Source organism: Anopheles gambiae, chromosome 2, assembly GCF_943734735.2.
Source record: "Anopheles gambiae chromosome 2, idAnoGambNW_F1_1, whole genome shotgun sequence".
In the NCBI taxonomy this organism is placed as follows: Eukaryota; Metazoa; Arthropoda; class Insecta; order Diptera; family Culicidae; genus Anopheles; species Anopheles gambiae.
The window spans coordinates 25,273,456-25,294,536 of record NC_064601.1 but is presented as its reverse complement, the minus strand read 5'-3'; the positions used below and the strand labels follow the sequence as shown (position 1 = coordinate 25,294,536).

The 21,081-nt window shown below is 47.5% G+C and overlaps 2 protein-coding genes across 7 annotated transcripts in view; one reads left to right on the top strand and one right to left on the bottom strand.

Annotated features, from left to right (window-relative positions):
• The window catches only part of LOC1273284 (uncharacterized), a 38,608-nt gene extending 37,746 nt beyond the window's left edge, over nt 1-862 (top strand). For all 5 annotated transcript variants that reach the window (XM_061641475.1, XM_061641472.1, XM_061641470.1 and 2 more), the window contains exon 10: nt 63-862. In XM_061641475.1, coding sequence (XP_061497459.1) covers nt 63-190 — 128 coding nt within the window. In that variant the 3' untranslated portion in view covers nt 191-862. The remainder of the gene's footprint in view (nt 1-62) is intronic.
• Nucleotides 863-2,548: 1,686 nt separating this feature from the next.
• The window catches only part of LOC1273285 (coiled-coil domain-containing protein lobo), a 168,774-nt gene continuing 150,241 nt past the window's right edge, over nt 2,549-21,081 (bottom strand). The window contains exons 1-6 of one of the 2 annotated variants that reach the window (XM_061647877.1): nt 11,325-11,955; nt 8,821-9,015; nt 6,627-7,651; nt 6,477-6,543; nt 3,441-3,653; nt 2,549-3,373 (exon numbers count right to left, since the gene is read on the bottom strand). In XM_061647877.1, coding sequence (XP_061503861.1) covers nt 2,675-3,373; nt 3,441-3,653; nt 6,477-6,543; nt 6,627-7,651; nt 8,821-9,015; nt 11,325-11,471 — 2,346 coding nt within the window. In that variant the 5' untranslated portion in view covers nt 11,472-11,955 and the 3' untranslated portion in view covers nt 2,549-2,674. Of the gene's footprint in view, nt 3,374-3,440; nt 3,654-6,476; nt 6,544-6,626; nt 7,652-8,820; nt 9,016-11,324; nt 11,956-21,081 lie in introns of those variants that run through there. The other variant, XM_061647876.1, reaches the window with a different exon arrangement.

Sequence of the window (21,081 nt, the reverse complement as noted above, 5' to 3'; positions counted from 1 at the left end):
AAACAAAAAGCACCAAACTTACTCATTTCTTTTCTGTTTCTCCCTTTGCTCCCCACCGCCAGAAACGAACCCAATCAAGAACAATGGCATCGGTGTGCTGAGCAACAAGTTCGCCCGCCTCACGCTGGCCACGTTCGACGACGAGGGGCGCTGCATCGGCCAGACGGGCTCGTTATCGATAAGCTATTAACATTTAATTCTCATTTAAGTTTGGCACCGCGGAACGGAACGGACAGGTAGGGGAGAGCGGGCAGGCGAAGGACAGCAGCACGCAACATGGACGCTTACCTATTTAGGGGGTGGAACGGGAGGCGGAAAAGCGTCGATCCCTTAAGCACAAGTCCGACTGAAATCCAGATGGGATTGCTGATAACGAGATTGGCAAAACGGGGGGCTACAATCGCACAGGGAAGAAAGGGGAGAGAAAGATAGTGTGCCCTAAGAAGAGTGTGCAGTTCCGATGGTGTACTTTCCGTTTTTTGAAGCAGAACACATACACACACACAGCAGCAGCTCCGTCGCACGGCCAATTGTACAGTACTAGCACCAGGTTCCCTTCTACCCTTCCTAGTATCTTTTCCAGTGGTTAGAGTCAGTCGATCGAAGAAGAAGAAGAAGAAGAAGAAGAAGAAGAAGAACTAGCTATCCTAGAGGCTAACCAATCGTGTGTGGCAAGGTGAAAAATCGAATTTACTTGTAAATAGTGGGACAGTAGTGAAGCGAAACGATTCGGTAGAGAGACACAACATCCCGCAGACGCATGGCGTTATGGTTGCGCCGCAAGTACGCAACCAACATTCTTCGACTTCAGCACGTGCACCTGCCGCATGTGATGCGTAGATAATAATAAAAAAAAAAACAAGATACAATAGAACGAAAAAATCGCGTTTAGAAGAAGACTTTTGCCGTGCAGCAAACCAGTACAGTATCACTTGAACACTTCACTTGTTTAGCTAACAAACATACCCACATACACACACACACCTACACACAGTAAAAACGCAAGTATGCATAGTTGCAGTTTATCCTTGTACAGTGCAAAAAGGAAATGGAGAAGACAGGAAAGCAGAAAGGGGAAGCGCAAGCATAGCGATAACTATCGTAACCAAAGGTCGTCATCAGTGTAGTACAGACACAACACAAAGAAACGCAAATTTCAGGAAATAGGACACAAAAGCGAAACGAAATGTAAAGCAAACCCGACCAGGCCGGTACAAGGGAGAAAGACAGAGACAGAGAGAGAGAGAATAATTTTGTACTTCTTTAATTTAATTATACCCAAGGAAGTATATATATACATATATATGTATACACGTACATACATATACAGTGCATATACATTTAAACTACATATATATTTAGATATTTTGTACTACATGCAAAGAAAAGGGAAAGCATGAATTAGCTGAAAGAAATGGAATGCGACATTTGGAGGTGAGAAAAAGATCGTACTGAGATGGTGAAAAATCTGACAAAAAGAAAAGAAGACAAACGCACTCAGCTGAAAAGAGTACTCCGGGGGAAGGGAAAGAAAAATCAATCAATGCTTAGGAAGTTGCGAACGTTCAGAGTGCGAATACACAGAGCAAGGAAATTAAAGTTAAGAAATGTAAAGCGATCGAAAATAATAGCAAAAAACAGCAAACCAGCACTGTAATAAAGCAAGAGAAGAAAACAAAGCATAAGTCGTTAGCATTTAGAAGGAATAGAGAAAGAAGAAAACGCGGAAGAATAAGAGGGAGAACAAACACAATCGGTTAGTCAAAACAGTATATACACAAATAGTCAAATACATTAAGAGAAAAAAAGGGTATTACACACATTACACACACACATAAACTGACACGAATGCGACGATAAGCAGCATACACGCAAGCGAACATGAAAACATAACACACTTTTAGTAACCGATATCAATAATGTAAGATAGCATGTGGTAAACATACGAAAGGACATGGGAAACACGTCGAAAGCGCGATGAGATTTTGCACAACAACAACAACCCAAACAGAGACAGAGACACTGTAATAAATGCCACAATTCCGTACAACACCGAAAAAAAAAACACACTCGGAAACATCCGTCTAGGTTATCAAATCTCGTCAAAGTACATAGGCGGAATTCGTTTCGTATTAGCAAAAACTGCAACAAAAACAGCTGCAAAACCCGCCTACACATGGACAGCATACAGTGTCACACACATACACAGACACAGACACACACAGTCGTCACTCATCGCGGAGTGCGCAGGAAAGTGGGGAACGGGGGGGACGATTCAAGTATCATTAGTATCGTCGCAGGCAGTCATATTAGGTACTTCTGCGAAGGCAAAAGGGTTAGGCGTGGAGTGAAGCTGTTCGTGCATCGAAACCGAAAAACCAAAAAATATAAATAAATAAAATCCAATAGAAATCGCGAAACATGTATGAAAGAATTACAACACAACTACTTTTGAATAAAAAAAAAGGTAAATCAAACGAAAACGAAAGAGTGTAATCGATAGTATCAAGATTGAAAGAACAGAAGAAAGTGGACATATCGTGATAGGTATGGTGGGAAATGTTTCTTCTTTTTTTTTATTTCACTCAAAATTTTAGCAGTTTAGACAATATTTTTAAACGCATTAGAAAAACACTCACACACAAGACACCAAGCGGCCTCCACCAACTCTCCATCATTCTTCGTCATAATCACTTCGCTCACAACACGGTGACTCCTCCAGCTCCGCACCAAAGTACGGTCTGAGGCGCTCATCTTCCCGCAACGCCTGCCGCAGATGGGCCGCTTTACGCCGGTAGTCGTCCTGTATGTTCTCGAGGCGCATCTGCAGTATGTGCTTATCCCGCTCGATCGTCTCTCCCTCGGCAATGAACTTCTCGTACTCGGCGTCCTCAAAGTGTTGCTGGAAGCGGGCCAGAAACCGCTTGAGCGATTGCTCCTCCGTGATCAGATCGTCGCACCGGTTGCGCAGCTCTTCCTCGAGCCGCTGGTAGAACCGGCGCAGATCCGTCGTACAGTCCCGGTACAGTGCCATCACCTGGGCCCGGGTCGGTGGACGCTTGCTGGTGTTGCCGAGCCGGAGCAGATACGGTGCCAGGAAGTCGGCCTGCTGCTGCTTGATCTGTTCCTCCCGTGCCTTGATCGCTTCGTACTTGGCCAGCCGCTGCTGACGGGCCTCCTCGTTGCGCAGCGGATCGAACAGACTGTTGGTGAGGCGCGGTGAGTCGGTTTGCTTGCGCCGCTCGCTAAGCATCGTATCGATTTCGACCACACGACGGCGGAAGGCGTGCGAGGCGAGCTCTTCCGCCTTGAGCTGCTCCTTGAGAAGGAGGAACAGATCGAGCTGCGTCGGTTGCGGGTCCCAGGGGTTGGACTAGTGTAGAGAGAGAGTGGAGGGGGGTTAGATGGGGCACTTGATGTAAGGAGCGTAACTAGCTTACCACATAGCCAGAGGTGCAGGCAGGATCGTACGGCACTTCTTCGCCCATCTCGGACTTGGGCGGCTTGACAAACTCACGCGTGGAGGCAGTAATGCAGTCCTCACCGTAGTGAAACTGGAGGGCAATCTTGTTATCCTGTATGTAGCAATTCCGGATCGCAATATCCTTCACTGGCTCTTTGGTCGGATGTTGATGAAACTTTTCAGTAATGTCCTGAAATAGTGAATGATGGTTTTATGTTTTATGTTTCTTATTTGGTCGGTTTACATGGATACGCAATCTATTTCGGAGGTACTTAATAACTTCAGAGTGCACACAAGGGTAGTTTTGGAGACAAATCAATTCTCAGATGTCTTTTACAGGAGTTATCCTAGGGTCTGAAAATTTTGCGAATCTTTCTTGACTCTTTCTTATGGGAAGTGAACTGTATATGAAGAGTATTGGACTGTAGGGTAACCTTTTAGGACAGGCATGTTGCTAATTCCCATCTGATTCCAAATCAGCCTATTCAAAACAAGTGCTCTAGAGTCCACTTCGGTTTGTATAAAGTTCTCTTCGTATAATACAGAGTTAAGAAAGTGTTCCAAAATTATCAAAACCCCTGAAAGTCCCTGTAATTTCCAAGGGTACACTGGTGGACATAAAAATAGGAAAAAAAAATTTGCGTGTTTTTTTGCGTTCACTAGGTGTGTCATCGCCAACAGTTCGAGGCGTACTGAATTTGCAATAGCCTATTTTTGCCTTTTATACTCTCATTTTTGGTGCGCTACTTATCTGAGTTTTGAGTGCCGGCAGCGTTTTGCGGCAGTATAAAAGGAGAGCCAAACCGTGTTGCGCTTCATTCTTCCATCAGGTTGCTATCAGGTTGTGAAAGGTTGCTATTTAAAAATTCCACAAAATCATCATGGGTCGCGGAAAGCACTGCACACCAGAGGAGCGAAAACACATTCAGGGGCTATATCGTGAGAACGTGCCGATCAAGACAATCTGCAAGGCGTTCGGCCGTTCGCGGACGTTTGTGGACAACGCCATTCATAGCGAGGCTACGGGTAAATCGACAGGTCGTCCGCGAAAAACAACGGCCGACGTTGACGGGCAGATTGTTGAGATGATCAGGGCGGATCCTTTCAAAACTTGTGCTCAAATCAAACAGGAGCTTGGTTTGCAAGTTTCGGCGAAAACGGTGTCTCGCCGTTTACACACCGCTGGGTTCTGTGCCCGGAGACCGCGGAAGGTTTGTAAGCTGCTGCCGCACCACGTAGAAGCGCGCATTCGGTTTGCCGAAGAACATTTAGCTGCATCCATCTTTTGGTGGAGCAAAATCATTTTTTCGGATGAGTCCAGAATCAATCTGGATGGTTCGGACGGCATTAAATACGTCTGGCGCCTTCCTAATCAGGCGTATCATCCGAAAAATACGATAAAAACCCTAAGTCACGGAGGCGGCCACGTAATGGTGTGGGGTTGCTTCTCCTGGCACGGCCCGGGTCCTTTGTTCCGTATCAACGGGACACTGAACTCGGAAGGGTATAGAAAAATACTTAGTCGTAAGATGTTGCCATACGCCCGACAAAAATTCGGAGACGAAGAGCATTACATCTTTCAGCATGATAACGACTCTAAGCACACATCGCGAACAGCTAAATGTTATTTGGCAACTCAGGATGTGCAAGTTCTACCGTGGCCTGCGTTGAGTCCTGACCTCAACCCAATTGAAAATCTGTGGTCAATTCTTAAGGACCAGCTCAAGAACCAGCATGCATCATCAGCGGATGGGCACGCTGCAAGGATTTGTGGAAACGCATACCCAGAAGCGAATGCCGTAACCTCATCGGCGATATGGCCAAACGCTGTCAGGAAGTGATAGCGAATAACGGTTACCACATTGATCGTTAGAATGTGTTTTCGCTCTGTGGAACACCGCAACACCTCCTCCCAACAACCACTTAAACAGTCCTTTTCAGGGCTACCAAATATTTCTGACAAGAACTATGTCTTTCGGTCACAGAAAAAAGTTCCTATTTTTATGTCCACCAGTGTATTTCAAGAGAAACTAATTCAGAATCCATACTAATTAGCCTTGGACCTGATACCACATTCAAATTGGTTCTATGACTGGTCCTGAAGAAATGAAACATATTCCAATGTCCTTACCGATCCTGGGACTATTTCTGACCCCCATATCGATCCAGGAACTTATTTTCAACCTACTTTTACCTGGAACTGATACTGTACCCAAAACAATTCCTGCAACTGTTCCCAAATCTAAATCAAAGGCATCCTGAAACTCCCTTATATTATTGTAATTTGAAAAATATAGCCGGCATCGCGAATAAATGAACTCTTTTTAACTGTCGTTTAAAGTTCATTTTGGTTTAACAGTTAACGACTGCTCGATATCGCATATAGGCAAACACGGGTAAAAAAATCGAGCAATATAATTAAACGACTATTAATTTGTATCGCATACGCTCTTGACAGTCGTTTGTTTAACGACGGCATAGGACCAGTCGTTAAAATTAACAAATGAACTCAGCTCAGTTTTTAACGACTGTTAATTTTAAACCATTTCTTTCGCGATGCCAGCTTATACCTGCATATGTATCTGTCATGGAATGGATCGTGAACCTATCCTGGTTTAGGATTTGAGAAGGTAGCAACTGATTTCGTTGCCCATGTTTTTGTTGTATTGAATGTAGAAATTTAGTGCAAAAATGTTGTTATCCAAGTATGTAGGGTGCAACGAAACTAATGCGCCTTACCCTCCAGAATTTGTATAGCAAGAAGAGATTATTGTTCTTTCCATTGATTCGAACCATAGTGCGAATGGCGACTGTTTCGAGCAGACTACTCGAAAACAGGCAACCTTTCTACCAGCGCCATCTGTTGACGAGTACTAAAAACATAAAGCAAACTTGTGCGCTGCCAACAGATGTCGCTACAGTGTCTACGCTCGAATGCCATTGAAGGTATTTTTGTTGTAATTTTAACTATTTTCCAAATAAACGACTTTTTCATTAAATTGCTCGTACTTACCGTCAACTTGCTTGGTTCTTTGGTGACCGGATCCTTGGGAATGTTGTGAAACTCGCGATAATATAACCTAGACGGGGTTCGAAAAGCAGTGAAGTTTGTTTAGCAGACACAACAACTACACTAACGCCTTTCGCGACGAAGCGCACTTACCGATCATCGCGCTTATCGTAGTGCTCCTGTATGTACTCGGCATGGTACACCAGCGTACGCAGCGCATCGAACCGGTACTGGTAAAAGAACCGCAGCTCGTACTCATTGTTCGGCGCCGCCCGGTGCTTCAGCGAGCGCAAACAGTCCGGCCGGCCCTTGTCGAACCGTTCCTCCGTCTCGTTCGTCCGGTACTCGATGCGCACCAGGTTGAGCTGATCGTCCCGGTTGGCGTAAAACTCCCACCGGCTGATCGGATCGTCGTAGTCGAGCGTATCGTACGTCGTGATGCGCCGCACCAAGCCGATCAAATTGCGGTACGGTGCGAACCGCTCGTAGATCGTCTTCTTGAAGTAGATCACCTTGGTGCCGTCCGGGAACCGCTGCTCGTAGTCGGTCCGCGAGACGTTCAGCGACCGCACCCAGGACGTCGGCATGTCGAGATGTTTCTCCTTCTCGATCTCCTCCTCCGTGGTGAGCGGGTCCTGATCCTCCGGCACCGCACTGTCCTCCCGCAGCTCGTACGGTTCCCCCGGCAGAAAGTGTTCCCAGTCGCGCCCCTCGGCCAGATCCCAGCGCATTGCCGCTAGGCCTGCGGCCGGATCCTGCTTGTTGACGTAGTAGTTGTGCTGGTTCCACACGCTCTCGATGGCGAGATAGTCGGGCGAGGACACCTCGTGCCGGAATCCGGTGGACGGTTCGAGAAAGAAGGCACTCGGCGGCTGCAGCACCTGTTCGCCCGTGTTTGGATCGAGGGCCGTCTCGCGGTAGCCCGGTTTGTAGCACCAGGGCGCATTGAGCACGATGGCCACCCAGGCGTGGACGCGATGGCCCCGCTTGGGATCGTTCGGGGGCTGCTCGAGCCGTTCGCGCTCCTCCTGTTCGGCGGCCAATCGATTCGCTTCTTCCGCCTGCACTTTGGCCACCTTTTCCTCCTCGATGCTGAGCAGGTACTGGCTGCGCAGGTCGGGCGGTTGGCGGAGTTGATACTTGTTCGGCGGCTCCGGTTGCTCCTCTTCGGTGCTTTCCTGCAAAGAAGTGGAGCAGTTTGGGTAGCAAAAAGTTAATTTTTAGAAAGAAAAACACTGTAATAAAATGCCTCACGAGACGCAACAACACTTTTGTCAGCACGGTTTGGATCGTTAACCTCTTAGACTTTCTTTACCACACTTTGAAGCTCGGTTCTTGAACGAAACGGGGGTTGGCTTTTATGTTATTATAATGTGTACCTCACATTTTACATCGTTATCCTTGCGCGGCTCGGTCATTGACGGGCGAGCAGTCGCCAAGCGTTCAATGGCCGAAGAAGCTTTAGCTGTCGCGGTTTTTTGTCTTCCCATCCTACCCACGTGAACATGTGCGCTGCACAGATGTCATGCGGCATTATTCTGGACATTTGTCTCCTCTTGTACGATACAAAAATGCGGCAGAGAAAGAGAGAGGGAGACAGAGAGGTTCCATGTGGCTGTAAAACAAATTAGCCGATAGCTTGAACTGTTTTTATGCGTTCTGTGATGGTGGAAATTTGGCTCTGTTTATGCCCCCGGTGGGTCAAGTTTCTGCCCCATCAATAGCAGACCGTTTGCACACCGTCTCAGGAAGCCGTTTCGTGCATAATTGCGTTTGCGTCGCTCCCCATGGCCTTGCTCGCTCGCCTTCACGTGCAGCTCTTCACCGGATGTGTGTGTGTGTGTGTGTTGTTCCTTGCGCGAAGAAAAGGGTTTCTCGCTACAGTTGCCGCTGCTGCTGTGTCCCGTTTTGGAATGCCGCAACCAGCATCCGGTCGTGGTTTCGTCGCGAACAATGTTACAGATTGGCGTAACCTGATGCATCAGCATTTCGAGCGAAATTCGAGACGACCCGAGATGGGCTCGGATGAGGCTTTTTTTTCCGGTGCGGTCGGGTAGGTGTCCTCATTAGCGCAAAAAAAAATTAAACATAATAAGAAAGGTGTGCGAGGGAGCGCAGGGAACCCCAAAAAAGGAAGCGAAAAGAAACTACACGAACGAGGTCACAGAGAAGAGTGTTTCAAAGAAGGAAAAAAAGCATAAAAATGCTGAAGATTCATTGAAGAAGTAATGAAGTGAATGATTTTTCTATAAAATATGCACGCTTGAAGGACCTTTTGGGGGTCCTCCGTGTAAGATGACCTAATTTAATGACCTCAATGTATGTGCGGGACTCTACTCTGTCTTACCTCTGCTTCCACCGGCACAAAAGGACACACGACGCGTTGCTGATCGTTGTTGACCACTTCGCGCGTCGCATAGCCGGAAACGACGCAAGCCGCAAACCCATTTCCGATCAGAAAGCTGGCCAGCAGCGTGGCCAGCTCGAAACTGTTCGCACGCCGCCGCTTCAGCACCTCGTCCGGCGAGACCAGGCGCGTTGGCTGGAACGGGAAAGAGAAGTTGCAAGACAATGAGAGTTAGTATTATTAAACAATTAAAGTACATACTAATTACGATTACGTTTACACATTTAAGACCTAACAGGGAGCAATAGGAGTTTTGTATAGCAGATTGCCTGAATGTTGGCGTTTTAAAGAGCGGATTGCATACCACTAGGCGTTTTTCGACAAAAATACATTTCAGACTTACTTTACTATGTTGTTATACCTTTTGCTTTCAAAAACAAGTCTTACCGACAAATTGTTTCAAGCTAGTTTTGGTATTTTTAGTCTTGTGAAACCAAAAAAAAAAGGTAAAGTGCACAACATCAATCAACAGTGGAAGGTGAGCGAAAAAAAACAACTCCCCAATCTATGCCCAGCTCTTAGACAGGAAGGATGTCAATTAAGGTGCGGCGTGCGCGGGTGGACGCAGGCATTGGACGAGAAAAACCTAAGACAGAAAAGCAATTTCCCCCCCGCCTAGCCAAAGGTGTGCTCTGCTTGGGTCTGGTCTGATGAGGACGTCCCAACGGACGCTTTTTCCACGGTCGTGGTGCGCACAAGTAAGAGATTTCGATCTCAAGCCGGCCACATCATACACACACACATATGCTGAACTCAAACTGCACACACGTGTCCACTTTCACCCATGTGCATGTACTTGACATCAATCGTGCCGTGGCGAGGGCAGAAGCAAGCAAGGGAATGACCGAAAAAGTAGACGAAAAAGCAGAAAATGAAGCCAAAAATAATGCGACATATAAGGAGAAAAAAAGTGCACACACACACACACGCACGCACGCGTACATACACTGGAAATGGATCCTTTTTTTCGCCACTTTTTCCATCCCAGCCAGTTGGGTAAAACACTTTCCATCCTGCCCCATCTCCCCGTTTCCCATTTATTGAATGTCCTGCCGGATCCTTCGATTGGCGCACTTGGAGTCACCTTATCAAATGGGGGAGAGGGACAGAGCCGCACCGAAAAGACCGCAGCACAACATAACGCAACATCGCAGCATAGTGCACCTACGGCCAGAAGCGTAGGAAGGGTTTGGCGAAAGGCAGGCAGGAAAGGCATCATAAGCGTTGACGAACGATCCGTCCTGCCCTCGATTGGAGCCGGAATGATGAACGGATCGGTCCGGTGAACGGATTACGGATTGATGTTTCACCCGAGAATTCCGCCCGGCAGTGTTTACCGGCCCTTTCCCGCACTACCTCCCCCCCCCGCCCCATCCGAATCTTCACCCTGCCCGGGCACAGGTCACAATGGGGCCAAGCTGTGTTTTGAGTTTTCTGATTGAGATTGTACCCCCCAACCGTGTGTATGTAGGGAAAGCCAAAGAAGGAGAAAGAAGAAAAAAAAATGAGGGAAAACCCAATGTGGAATGGATATGCAAGTGGAAAATCGCTCAAGAATAAGAAAGTGTTTGAGGGCCGGTAGTGAGGGAGAAACGATGCGGACAATCTCTCCCACTGCCGCCTTTTTCCCTTTGCCACACACACACACACACAGCCGCCAGAAAACACGTTCCAATCCACCGACGACCGATTGGTGCGAATTACCGAACCAAATCCCCGGGCCCCAGCTTCCATTTTGGCCGGGTATGGAGCCGAATAACCAAAGGTGGAATGGATGTGTGTGCGAGTGTGTGTGTGTGTACGAAACCAAACGGCACAGATAAATTGAAAGACCCGCATACGCAATCCCGTCCGCAAGCGAAAGATATCCTGGCGAGGGGTTTTTTTCGCCTCCCCCCGTCGCTCGACCGACCGGAAACGGAAAGCACAGCGCCCAGCGAAAAGCGGCAAAGAAGCGCATACGAGTAAGCAAACAAAATGAACGAAAAAAAAAATACAAACGCATCTAGATGAAGGTGATTGGATGATTGGCGCACCCGAGAGTGAGTGAGTGAAGAGCGCACGATAAAGACGACGCAAGACGACGCAAGAATGTGGTGGGGTGGAAAAACCACCTAACCGGCAAAAAAAGGGAAAGAAACAGAATCGAAATCAGTGCAAAAGCGTTAAGAAAACGGAAATCGCAAATCTTTCGGGGAAGAACGAAAAGCGAGAGTCAAAAAAAAGTGAAACGAAACAAATCATTGCACGAAAAACAACGAAAAAACTAAAACAACGGATTTCAAAGAGCAAAAACACAACAAAAAAAAAATGCACGGAAAAGAATATGTCGAGGTGACAAATGGGGACGGTGACACTAAAGAACGGCCTACTGCCACAACTACGCACGGTGGCTGCACCGTAACCAAGGGTGAGCCCGTACATTGCCTTAAGATTTCACAAACCGTTTTGATCCAACGTGCAGACGTTTCTGGGGTTTTTCTTCCTCTGTCCTCGACATTTGCCGATTTCTTTTTTTCTGTTATTTCTCTTTGCCTGCCACCGGGAGCGGCACTCCGACTTATCAGCAGGCCACTTTTCCAAACATCCATCAAACGAAATGAAGCGCTCGGGAAATGGAACCGACACCGACACACACACGCGCGGGCGTACACCAAGAAGCCGGACGACGATGACGGGAACGGAATCGAAAATGAAACACTACCGAAGGTAATTGCATTCGCACATTCACACACAAGCACAGATGAGCGCACATTTTGGGGCCCCCGAAGATGACTTTTTGCACACCGGACCGGGGTCCGGGGGTTTCCTCCAGTATTCCCTGCCCGTATGGCGGGGGAATGAATTTTCCACCAACAGCACCACGAAAGGGCTTTGCGAAACCATTGACGCCTGATGAAACAATCCGTACCCGGGGGGGGGCGCAAAGTCGTCTTTGCCGGTGGTTGATGTTTTCTCGCTTCACCCCGTTTTTTTTCTTTCTTACGAGCTCACGGGCAAACCAATGGTACACACCGGGCGACTTTGATTCGCACTTGGAAGATGATGGAATTCAATACCGGGGCTGCGTGTGAGCCTCCACTAGAAAGGGCAGGTCATCAATTCAGTGTAGGGGAAGTGCACAGCTCACTAGATTCAAATAGTTCTATGTGCCGTGTACTGTCTTTGCTGTTTTAATTAAGGGGTTTGTCGTGGGAAGCTCGGTCGCGTTTGGAGCTTTGCACGTTTTGGGGATGCATTTTTTTGGGGGGAGACCGTTCGATCGTTCGTTCTCTTCGAGGGTGGAAAGCAATTGCATTAAACAATCGGTCGGTTTCACACAAAAAAGAGACAGAGAGAGAGTTGGCAACACACGGAAGGCAATCGGAACTTTATCTGACAAAAAGGTTACACTGTTTGACATCAAATGTGCAATCTTCAAGCAAGGTTTCAACTAAAATTAGCAAAAAAATATAAAGTCCGTTATTATGATATTTTCGTACCTGTTGTACTAATTTCAACAATAAAACAATTTCCAAATGTATTCGGGACAGAACAACGAGCGTTCATGTAGTGCAGCAATTAAACGAAAAGCTTTACAACACATATTAATATGGACCGTTAAATCACTTACAGACCGACTTACTCATCAACAATTTAGAACCTGATAACTTGCCAGAATCCCCCGATCTACGGTTTACAAACTTCAAGGAATGGCCATAAATGTGATAGCCGAAGTCCATTCAGAACGGGTTCGAAAAAGGTTACAGGTGGCAATCAGGGAATTCTGCCGCTTTTGTGCATTAAAGTTGGTTACTTGGAATCACACACACACGTATGTTGTCCTATCGGCAGTATTTTAATTTACTTTACGGTACAACAGAGCAATTGAAAAATGAAGTCATTTATTGTCTGTACTGTAAACATCTCAACAGCACCGGGTGGGGGGAGAGGATCAGCAGTATTGCAATACCATTATTTAATGGAAGATAATACAAACAACACAGTCACTGCTCTCTGTTTACAGCGCATTCAAATCACCCGGCACCCGGGTTGCTGCTGGCCATATCTTCCGATGGCTGCTATCTCCGGTCGAGAATGTCCCTCGAGGTTATTTACCTACCGTATCGTAAATGCCTTCGCAGCCAACATAGTTTATTATGGTAAAACAAACGAGCGTAGTGCAACATTGCAACCGACCGAGTGTAGGATGCAAACAAGGTAGATAAGTGGGACAGCATGTGACGGATTGCCCGTAGTGCGAAGCGCTTCGGTGCGTTAAGGATGGTCAGTAATCGATTCACACAGAACTTACTGAATGCTTTACCGCAGCCTTGTACCTTCCAAAAAATCCATGACTGCAAAGCAGCGGGGAAAAAAGGGCAATAAAAAATAGAAAACAAAACGACCCGCCAACGCGCTTTAAATGGCAGGCCCGGTTCCTAATGCACGTCCCGTTCGGGAAAAGGAAGCCAATGAGAGGAAATTGCCAAATAGAATTAAATGAACCCAAAAGAGAGAAAAAAAACACACACAGCAAAACAAAAAAAAAGAATAACATCCTTTGACCTTGGCCAGTTCACGAGCTCGTCACGACGGTGACGGGCTTGTTTTCGGTTCTTTACTTTTTCTTTTGTTGTGCATACCACCTTTGCCTTCACCACGTTCGTCTAATTTCCCAATGCGGACAACCATCGACGACGACGTGTTGGGAACAGCATTTAAATTCCATCTTCCCACGACCGGAGCCGCCGCCAGGACAAGACAAGACTGCTGCTGCGGCTACTACTACGTGGCAGGTACAATTACGATTGACCGGGGTTCTCCGTACATCGGTTCGCAAGGATCAATTCCTCGGTCAGTGTGCTTTCATTCCGGCTTGTTTTGTGTGTGTGTGTGTGTGTGTGTGTCTGTGTTTTGGCTTTCCTTTTTGGCCCAGCCGGTAAGCACACCCACAAACACAGGGCAAGAGAGGCCCTGCCCCGGGTGTTTCTGTGCCAAGGCCACAAGCCATGTGAGCCAGCCGGTAAGCCAGCCAGTAAAAGGAACTATGCCACACCGTTGTGCGGCTGTCTGTGTGCGCCCTCTCCATCGTCCGTCACTTTCACTCCGGGGCATGGAATGAGGGATGCAGGAACGGAGCAAGCATCCGGGCCGGGAGAGTCGGTTTTATTTCGTTTTTATTCTCTTCCTTCCACCCACATCCACAACCCCCACCCCCCCCCCCCCCCCCCTTACCGTCGCCGAAGAGGAAGGCGAAGCAGAAGGCGGCAGAAGGGAATTTGCTATTTACTTTATTTGGACCAACTCCTACTCCCTTACGGTTTGCCGGAACGATGCACACGATCGAAACGATGAGCAGCAGCAGCAGCAGTACGGATGGAAAACACGGAGCAAAAAATTAATGTTCGCACACCAATGTTTGCGAAAAGAGTGCCACAGCTTTGTCCGTGTTTTGATGCTTTTCTTTGGCCTTTTTTCTTTCTCCCGGAACACTTCACGGACACGGCCAAGAGCGCCGGTGCAACAAGTTAGAGACGGACAATCTGTAACTTTCTGTTTCATTATTAGTCTGTCGTTTTTAGCTCCGAGAGACAGTTGATGGCAAAAGGGAGAAATGTGTGCTGGCGGGTTCGTTGGCGTTGAGAGGACTTTCGTTTTCTATTTGTAAACAAATCGAACCAATCTATAATCACCTACGCTTCCTGAAGCAACCGAACTTTGTTCCTTTATCATCATGCTGTAACTAAGGAAACGCAGTGAGTGCTGCTCGAAAAGGTGTTAAATTCGTGCAGTTTTGCATGCTTGTCCAGTTTATCCTTTAATATTACCATAAACACATCCCAAGCGATTGGAAGGGAGACAGCGAATCGATCACGGAGAAAACGGCGGCTATCATATCGCCCCAAACCAGCACCTTCGCACCGGTAATGGAGTGTTAAGTGGATTGAATCACATTCCGCAAGATTGACTGCGCGCTGTATTACTTCTTTACCGCTCCCAACGCACCGTCCGTGCAGTAAACACGTATAAAAATCAACAAACGATCGTTTATGCTCCCACATTGCCGTCGTTTGCACTGCAGCGCTACTTGCGTTTGGGTGGCTCCGGTCCGAATTGCTTATTTTTACAACCCGGCATACACTCCCATTGTAGCTCAAAAGGGCTCCATCGTCCCCGCGATGGTGGTGATGGTGGTGGTGGTGGGTAGTAAAATCGGATTTGTGAATGAAAACACAACCACAACCATACAAATACGGACACTGTTGCAGGCAGGTGGCGCGGGAAAGATGGAAAACCCGTTACGTTTATTTATGTACTTATGCTCAGGAAAAGTGGCATTAGGAGTTGGGATGGGAAAATCGGCAACAAAACAGTCCAACAGAAAAAAAGGAGAGAGAGAGAGAGAAAGAGAGAACGAACAAGAGGGATAGAGTGAGAGATAGAAAGGGGAAAACAACAGCAGCATCATGCACTGCTGTGTGTTGATACTCGAGGAAAATCTTCGAACCCCGAAGCTTTGCAAAGGAAGGAAAACGGCTCCAACATCAACAACACCACGTGGACAGTAATAAAAAAGAGCACACACACACACACACACACACAGGAAGCAAGGAAATAAATTTGAGAACCTCTGCTATGTGTTTGTGTGCGTGCGGAAGAGGAAGAGAGCATAAACAGAGAGTGAGAGAGCGAGCGAAGGAGGAAGAATCTGCAATGGGAAAAGTGATGTTGCGCTGAGGAGAGATAAAATAAAAATAAATATAAAAATGGAAATAAAATTATATCTCTCCCATCCTCCCTCCCTCCCCGCCCGAGCCGGGGTAGCCAATCTTTCTCCTTTGCTATATCTCCCCACTCAGCATTTCCCCACTACCGGATTTACCATCTTCCCTCCCTCCCCCCAGCTCCAACGAACGACTCCTTTTTATGAGTTTTCTGTGCCATTTTCCTCCCACAAAATTCTGCCACCACGTGTACTCACTCCACTGCATGGCTGGTGTGGTAGTAGTAGTAGTAGCACCGTAAGTAGTAGCCGTAGCAGAACAGTAACCGTAAAGCAATGTGGCCCGGCCCTGGCGTCCTTGACAGTTGGTTTTCCCGGCGAGCCGGTGAAAAAAAGGAGGGAAATAAAACGACCGATTTCGGGGCCACACAAATGCGGCCAAATGCTTGGGAAGATGGGTGTGTGTGTGTGTTTGTGTTTGTGTCTGCAAGTCTGCAACGAATCACTAACACACACACACACACAGACACAGACAGCCGGCATTTCTTAGTTGCTCCCAAGAAATAGGGAAGGAGCGGGAGGAGTTCATTCATGGAAAGTTTTTCCCGCTTTTTGAGAGTCAAAGAAATCCCATTTTATTACGATCTTGGAAAAAAGCGAGGGACGACTGGTACCGGGGGGTGAGGGGGAGGGAGATGGGGAGCTCCACTGCAAGACAACAAACTTATTTCTTCCTTCGTTTTCTTACCATTCCTTCCTTTTCTTGCCTTCTCTGCTCCATCGGTGTGTGTGTGTGTGTGTGTGTGTGTGTGTGTCTGTGCCGGTGTCTGCGACGCTCCATCGTTCGGAGCCGTATATTGCAGGGCATGGGAGTTTTCCTTTTTTTTATTTCGGTTTGTTTGGCCCAAGGAATCGTAACCTTCCTCAACAAGGAGGCACATGGAGGAGAGGGAGATGGGGGGTTTCTTTTCTTTGCCGTGGCCTTAGCCGAAGTGCCACTCGAAGGATTAAGCCATCAACGTTGCCCGTCGTCCGACGTCCTTTTAGTCGGAATTGAAGGCTCCCGTAGGTTGTTCAGGTGAAATTATAACGATGAGCTCACACAGGATAATTGACTCGAACTGTTTCCTAACATAGCTTTGGCGTTTGAGGATGGCGAATAGAACAAAGGGTGGCTAAATATTACAAAGTGTCCGGTTTGTTACAATAAATGCCTATAAATCTAGAAGTCCTAGAAGACAAATAGTCTGTAGAAAGGGCTATTGAATTGGGGACCTTTGCCACAACATACGTCAACGTAAGAGTGGAATTATACACCTCTATGTAGGCATCAGCAGCAACATTACCTCACGAATGTTAATCCTTAAATTCGGCGTTCCAAGGGTGTTTTACAATGCACTAAAACGAATTCCATTCATCGTTTCGTTTGCGTGGATGAGGCTTTTTATTCCAGTGCGCAAGGAGCAAAACGTGAAGAATGAAGAGCAGTAAAATTGATCCAATTTAAGAAGGAGAGAGGGAGAGATAGAGAGCGAACAAGAGCGTACCCAACGACCAACGAGGGGTGTGTGAATGATTTATTGTTTGTGGGTTAATAAAAATCAGTGTATCGCTTTTTGGTGCAACAAAACGGTGCAGCAACAGCATCGCCTCATTGCACCGTTTAAGCAAGACATCAGGGACGGTTTGCTCCTTGTGAGAAACATGCACACACACACACACACATCCTCATACCAAGCAGCAACAGCAACATTCTTCTCCGGTTTTGCAAAGTTTGCTTTCTTGCGCCGGAAGTGTTTGTGGGCGACGGCGTCTTTTGCCAGCCAGTGCCAGTGTACGGTAAGAAGATTTAAGTGGATCAAGGAGAGAACAGGTTTGACGCGGCTGGGTAATAAGAGAGGGGGGGGGGGGGTGAAGGTGAAGGCTGGTGGAATGCGGTAGGATGCAAACTTTTTCCTTCTGCCAAGGGAACGAGCGCACGGCGAGCGACGAGCGAAGAGCGACGATAAGCATGATGATAATAATGATAAACTGTTATGCTTTTGTTGTGCTATCTAACACTCTCTCCCTGCCTTGGTTCGGGGTCGCTTGGTATGTGTGTGTGTGTGTGGGAGAAAGAGACAAAGAGAGCGGTAGTGCTTAAGGGTGGCTCAGGGGATTTATTGTGTTGGGCACATCGGAGGTCGGGTTGCCACCCAACCGGTGGCAAGGCGTTTGTGTTGCGTAATTAATAAGCAAGTAATTATGATATTTATTTGATTGCTCGGTATCGTTCTGGAGGGAATGATGCACAAGGAACGAACGACCTTAAGGAACAGGCGAAGATGAATAAGACGTCGACGTGTTGGGGGAGGGGGGGGGGGGCTTAGGTGGAGGGTCTTTTGTGGCGGGGAAAAGATGGATTAAGAAGAGATTATTTACCCGGTAAGATTTGTTTTTGTTCGCACCCTACTGCCACACAAGCCGTTGGGCAACAAGTGAACGATTGAAGATGCTTTCGATCAGAACGGCAAGAAGTCAATTCACAATGGAGTGTTTGTGGTTGTGTGGCCATTGTCACAAGTTTGTAGTTGTTTCATGCAGCTTTGTATTGTCAGTCTTGATGAGTCAAGTTTCAGAATTTCGGTAGTATGCCCTTTCCAAACTGAGCATCCTCGAGTGAAGTTTGCACTGAACTGAGCGCACAGCAATAAAACCACCCATCAAATCACCCACCCATGGCACGGCCATCAGCGTGCAGCTAGCACGTGAAGCATTCTCCTCCCCGGAATGGCAGCAGTTGCCGTTCGACTTGCAGCAGCGCACAATCAACGATGTACATAAATTTGGAATGTGTTGAGGCGCAAGCCGCCGTCACCGTGGCAGGACCAAGGCAAGGATCAACTGGTGTGTGTGTGTGTGTGCTCTCGCACCGCAAACTATGCAACAAGCGGCGCGCGGAGGGCCCATGCAACCGGCTCATGCCTCACCAGCGGCTTTCGAATCCATCCGGCTAAAAGCGCGGGCGTGAAAGTGTTGGAATTACTGACGATCTTCGGCTCTTCGGGAAATGATGTCCCAACAAAGTATGTGCTAATGGGCCATATCATGTTGTGCCTCCCGGACGCATCACCCCTCCCCTTTGTTTGGGTTCGGGCGGATGGATTAGTGGGTCAGAATAGTTACGCTAGCACAAGAGAGTTATGGAGCACGCGTGTCTTGGAATGTTCGTGCTGCTTGGTATGTGCTCCCGCAGCCCGGACCAGTGCGAATGGTGTGAAATAAGCGGGTAGCAGCAGATGCCCCCACAACACTACAACATTCTGGGTGGCAGCGCTGTGTGCGATATCTTTAAAGCGCGACGCTGCTCAGCCTGCACAGAATTGGCCACCGTTTTGCGTGATGCGTTTTTTGCACTCTTCCTTTGTGTGCACTTCTCGGAGCTCGGAGCCGTCTCGCCAATGCATCCAAATCCTTCAACCTGAGCTTGTCAATCATCAAAAGCGCACCAGACATACGGGACCGATTGCACGTGAGTCCGTCAAATCCTAGGGATCGAATTACCATAGCCACTGCGTGCTGCGTGCCAGAGGAGACGCAGGACCCGCGCACAGAGAGGACCCTCGCGGCAAAATATGTCCTGCGTACGGGAGTAATCGGTTCCTCTTCCTCGTACGGTAGACTTCCAAAGACACAAACACACACACACAGACCGTATGCGAATGTGCGCGTTCATCAAGCGAAGCGAAGTGAAAACATAAGGCAGCGTAAAAAAAGCAACCAGCAGCAGCAAATCCTTCAATCGTTTGACGGAACAGGTTGGCCCAACACAAAAAAAAACAAAAAAAACAAAAATAAAAAAGCTCCTTCATCTTGCCAGCTGTAGAGAGAAAATTGAAGCAAAAAAAAAAAAGAATGCCCGCAGTGTCGCGTTTGACGGGGGGAGATGGTTTTTTTTTTCGTTGGTTCACTGTTCACTGTTGGATGGATTGGACGGATGATGATGGTCGGTGTCTTTCGGTCTTTGCTCCGCCGTTCGCATTGCTCGGTTGCCAAATGTTTTCCTCCCTGTCGAACCATGGGAGCGATGGATGGGCAAGGACGGTGGAGTAACAAAAAAAAAAAAAGAGGGTACTACACTGCTGCAGGCTCCCTAGCCTAACGCAGTGCAGATGAACGCAGGGAACCACAAGGCGAGATGGGCAAAATGTGTAATGAGATCGGGCAAAGGGTTATGCGTAAGCAAACGGGTGGTGTCCCGGGAGGGTGGGGGAGGAGAGGCAGAGAAAGCAGCTGGAGGATGATCGGGTGTGGTGGTGGTCGACCGCGATCGGTGCGCGGCTTTGCTGCGTTGTGTGCGTTTCGCAGCGACTCACGCGCGCCCTGGCACGAACCCCAGCCAGACCGACGACGGCGTTCCGCCGTACGACTTTACGGTGCCAGCTGCGCACCGGCAGTGCTCTAGAACATCGGGCAAAAGGGAGTTTCTTCAGCTTCTTACGTCCACAGGCTGCTTCCCCTGGGGCGGCGTGCATCGGGGCTGCTCGTTCTCTGTTTTGTTTCTCCGATGGGCTGTCCCCGTTGGGTTGTGTTTCGTTTCGTTGGTAAATTGTGTTGTTTGTCAAATGCAAAAGTACTCGTCTGCCGCCCTTCTCTTGTCCTTCTCCTCCATCGGCGCAGTCGCTTTTGGGCAGTCCCTCCACAGCGGTCCCGTTCTGTGGTTGCAAGTGACGGAGTTTGGTATCCCGTTTGGCGTTTCATCCGATTGGGCAAAGAGGGAGTTTTCTACTTTCTGATTTCGATATTGTGACTCAGAAGAAAAGAAGCTTGCGGACAAAAACAATACACAGCTTGAAGTATCCACATTATTTAAATGTGCTAGTAGAAAAAAAAATGTTATTGGATTTTTAAAACATACAAAGTACGATTATTTCCAAACAGATTCTATAGAAAATCGTCATCATCTAATAGACGAATATGGTTCCAACTTAATGTCGATACCGTGTTGGATACTCTATGGTCCATAGGATAGATACGCCAATTTCTACAATGCCGAATGAGACAGATTCCCATCCGAACCAGTTTATTCGGAACAAGAACTGAGACAGTCTGGTTATATGACAGTAATAACCTTGACCGAGTAAGAGTTAATATGACGTCCATGTATAATTATGATTCGTCGTCGTTATGCCAACAAGAAGAATAAGAAGAAGAAGAGTAAGATGCAGATTGTTTGGAATAATTAAACGACGAAAAGCGTAATATGATTGGAACTAAACGTAAATCCTAATAATAGTTTCAAAATAGTTTGAAGAATCGTTAAAGCAATTTAATCATAACACCATTGCACTGCTTGCAGCATATTCAAGCTTAACGGCTTTGTATAGCTGGGCTATACATGAAAGCAAAAATAGAATACCACCTAGCACTGTTGCTGCTCTCCGGCACCCGGGATTAAGTATGCATGTTTGCCCTGGACACACTGTCGTGGCACCAGCAACCATCCCAATGCATGC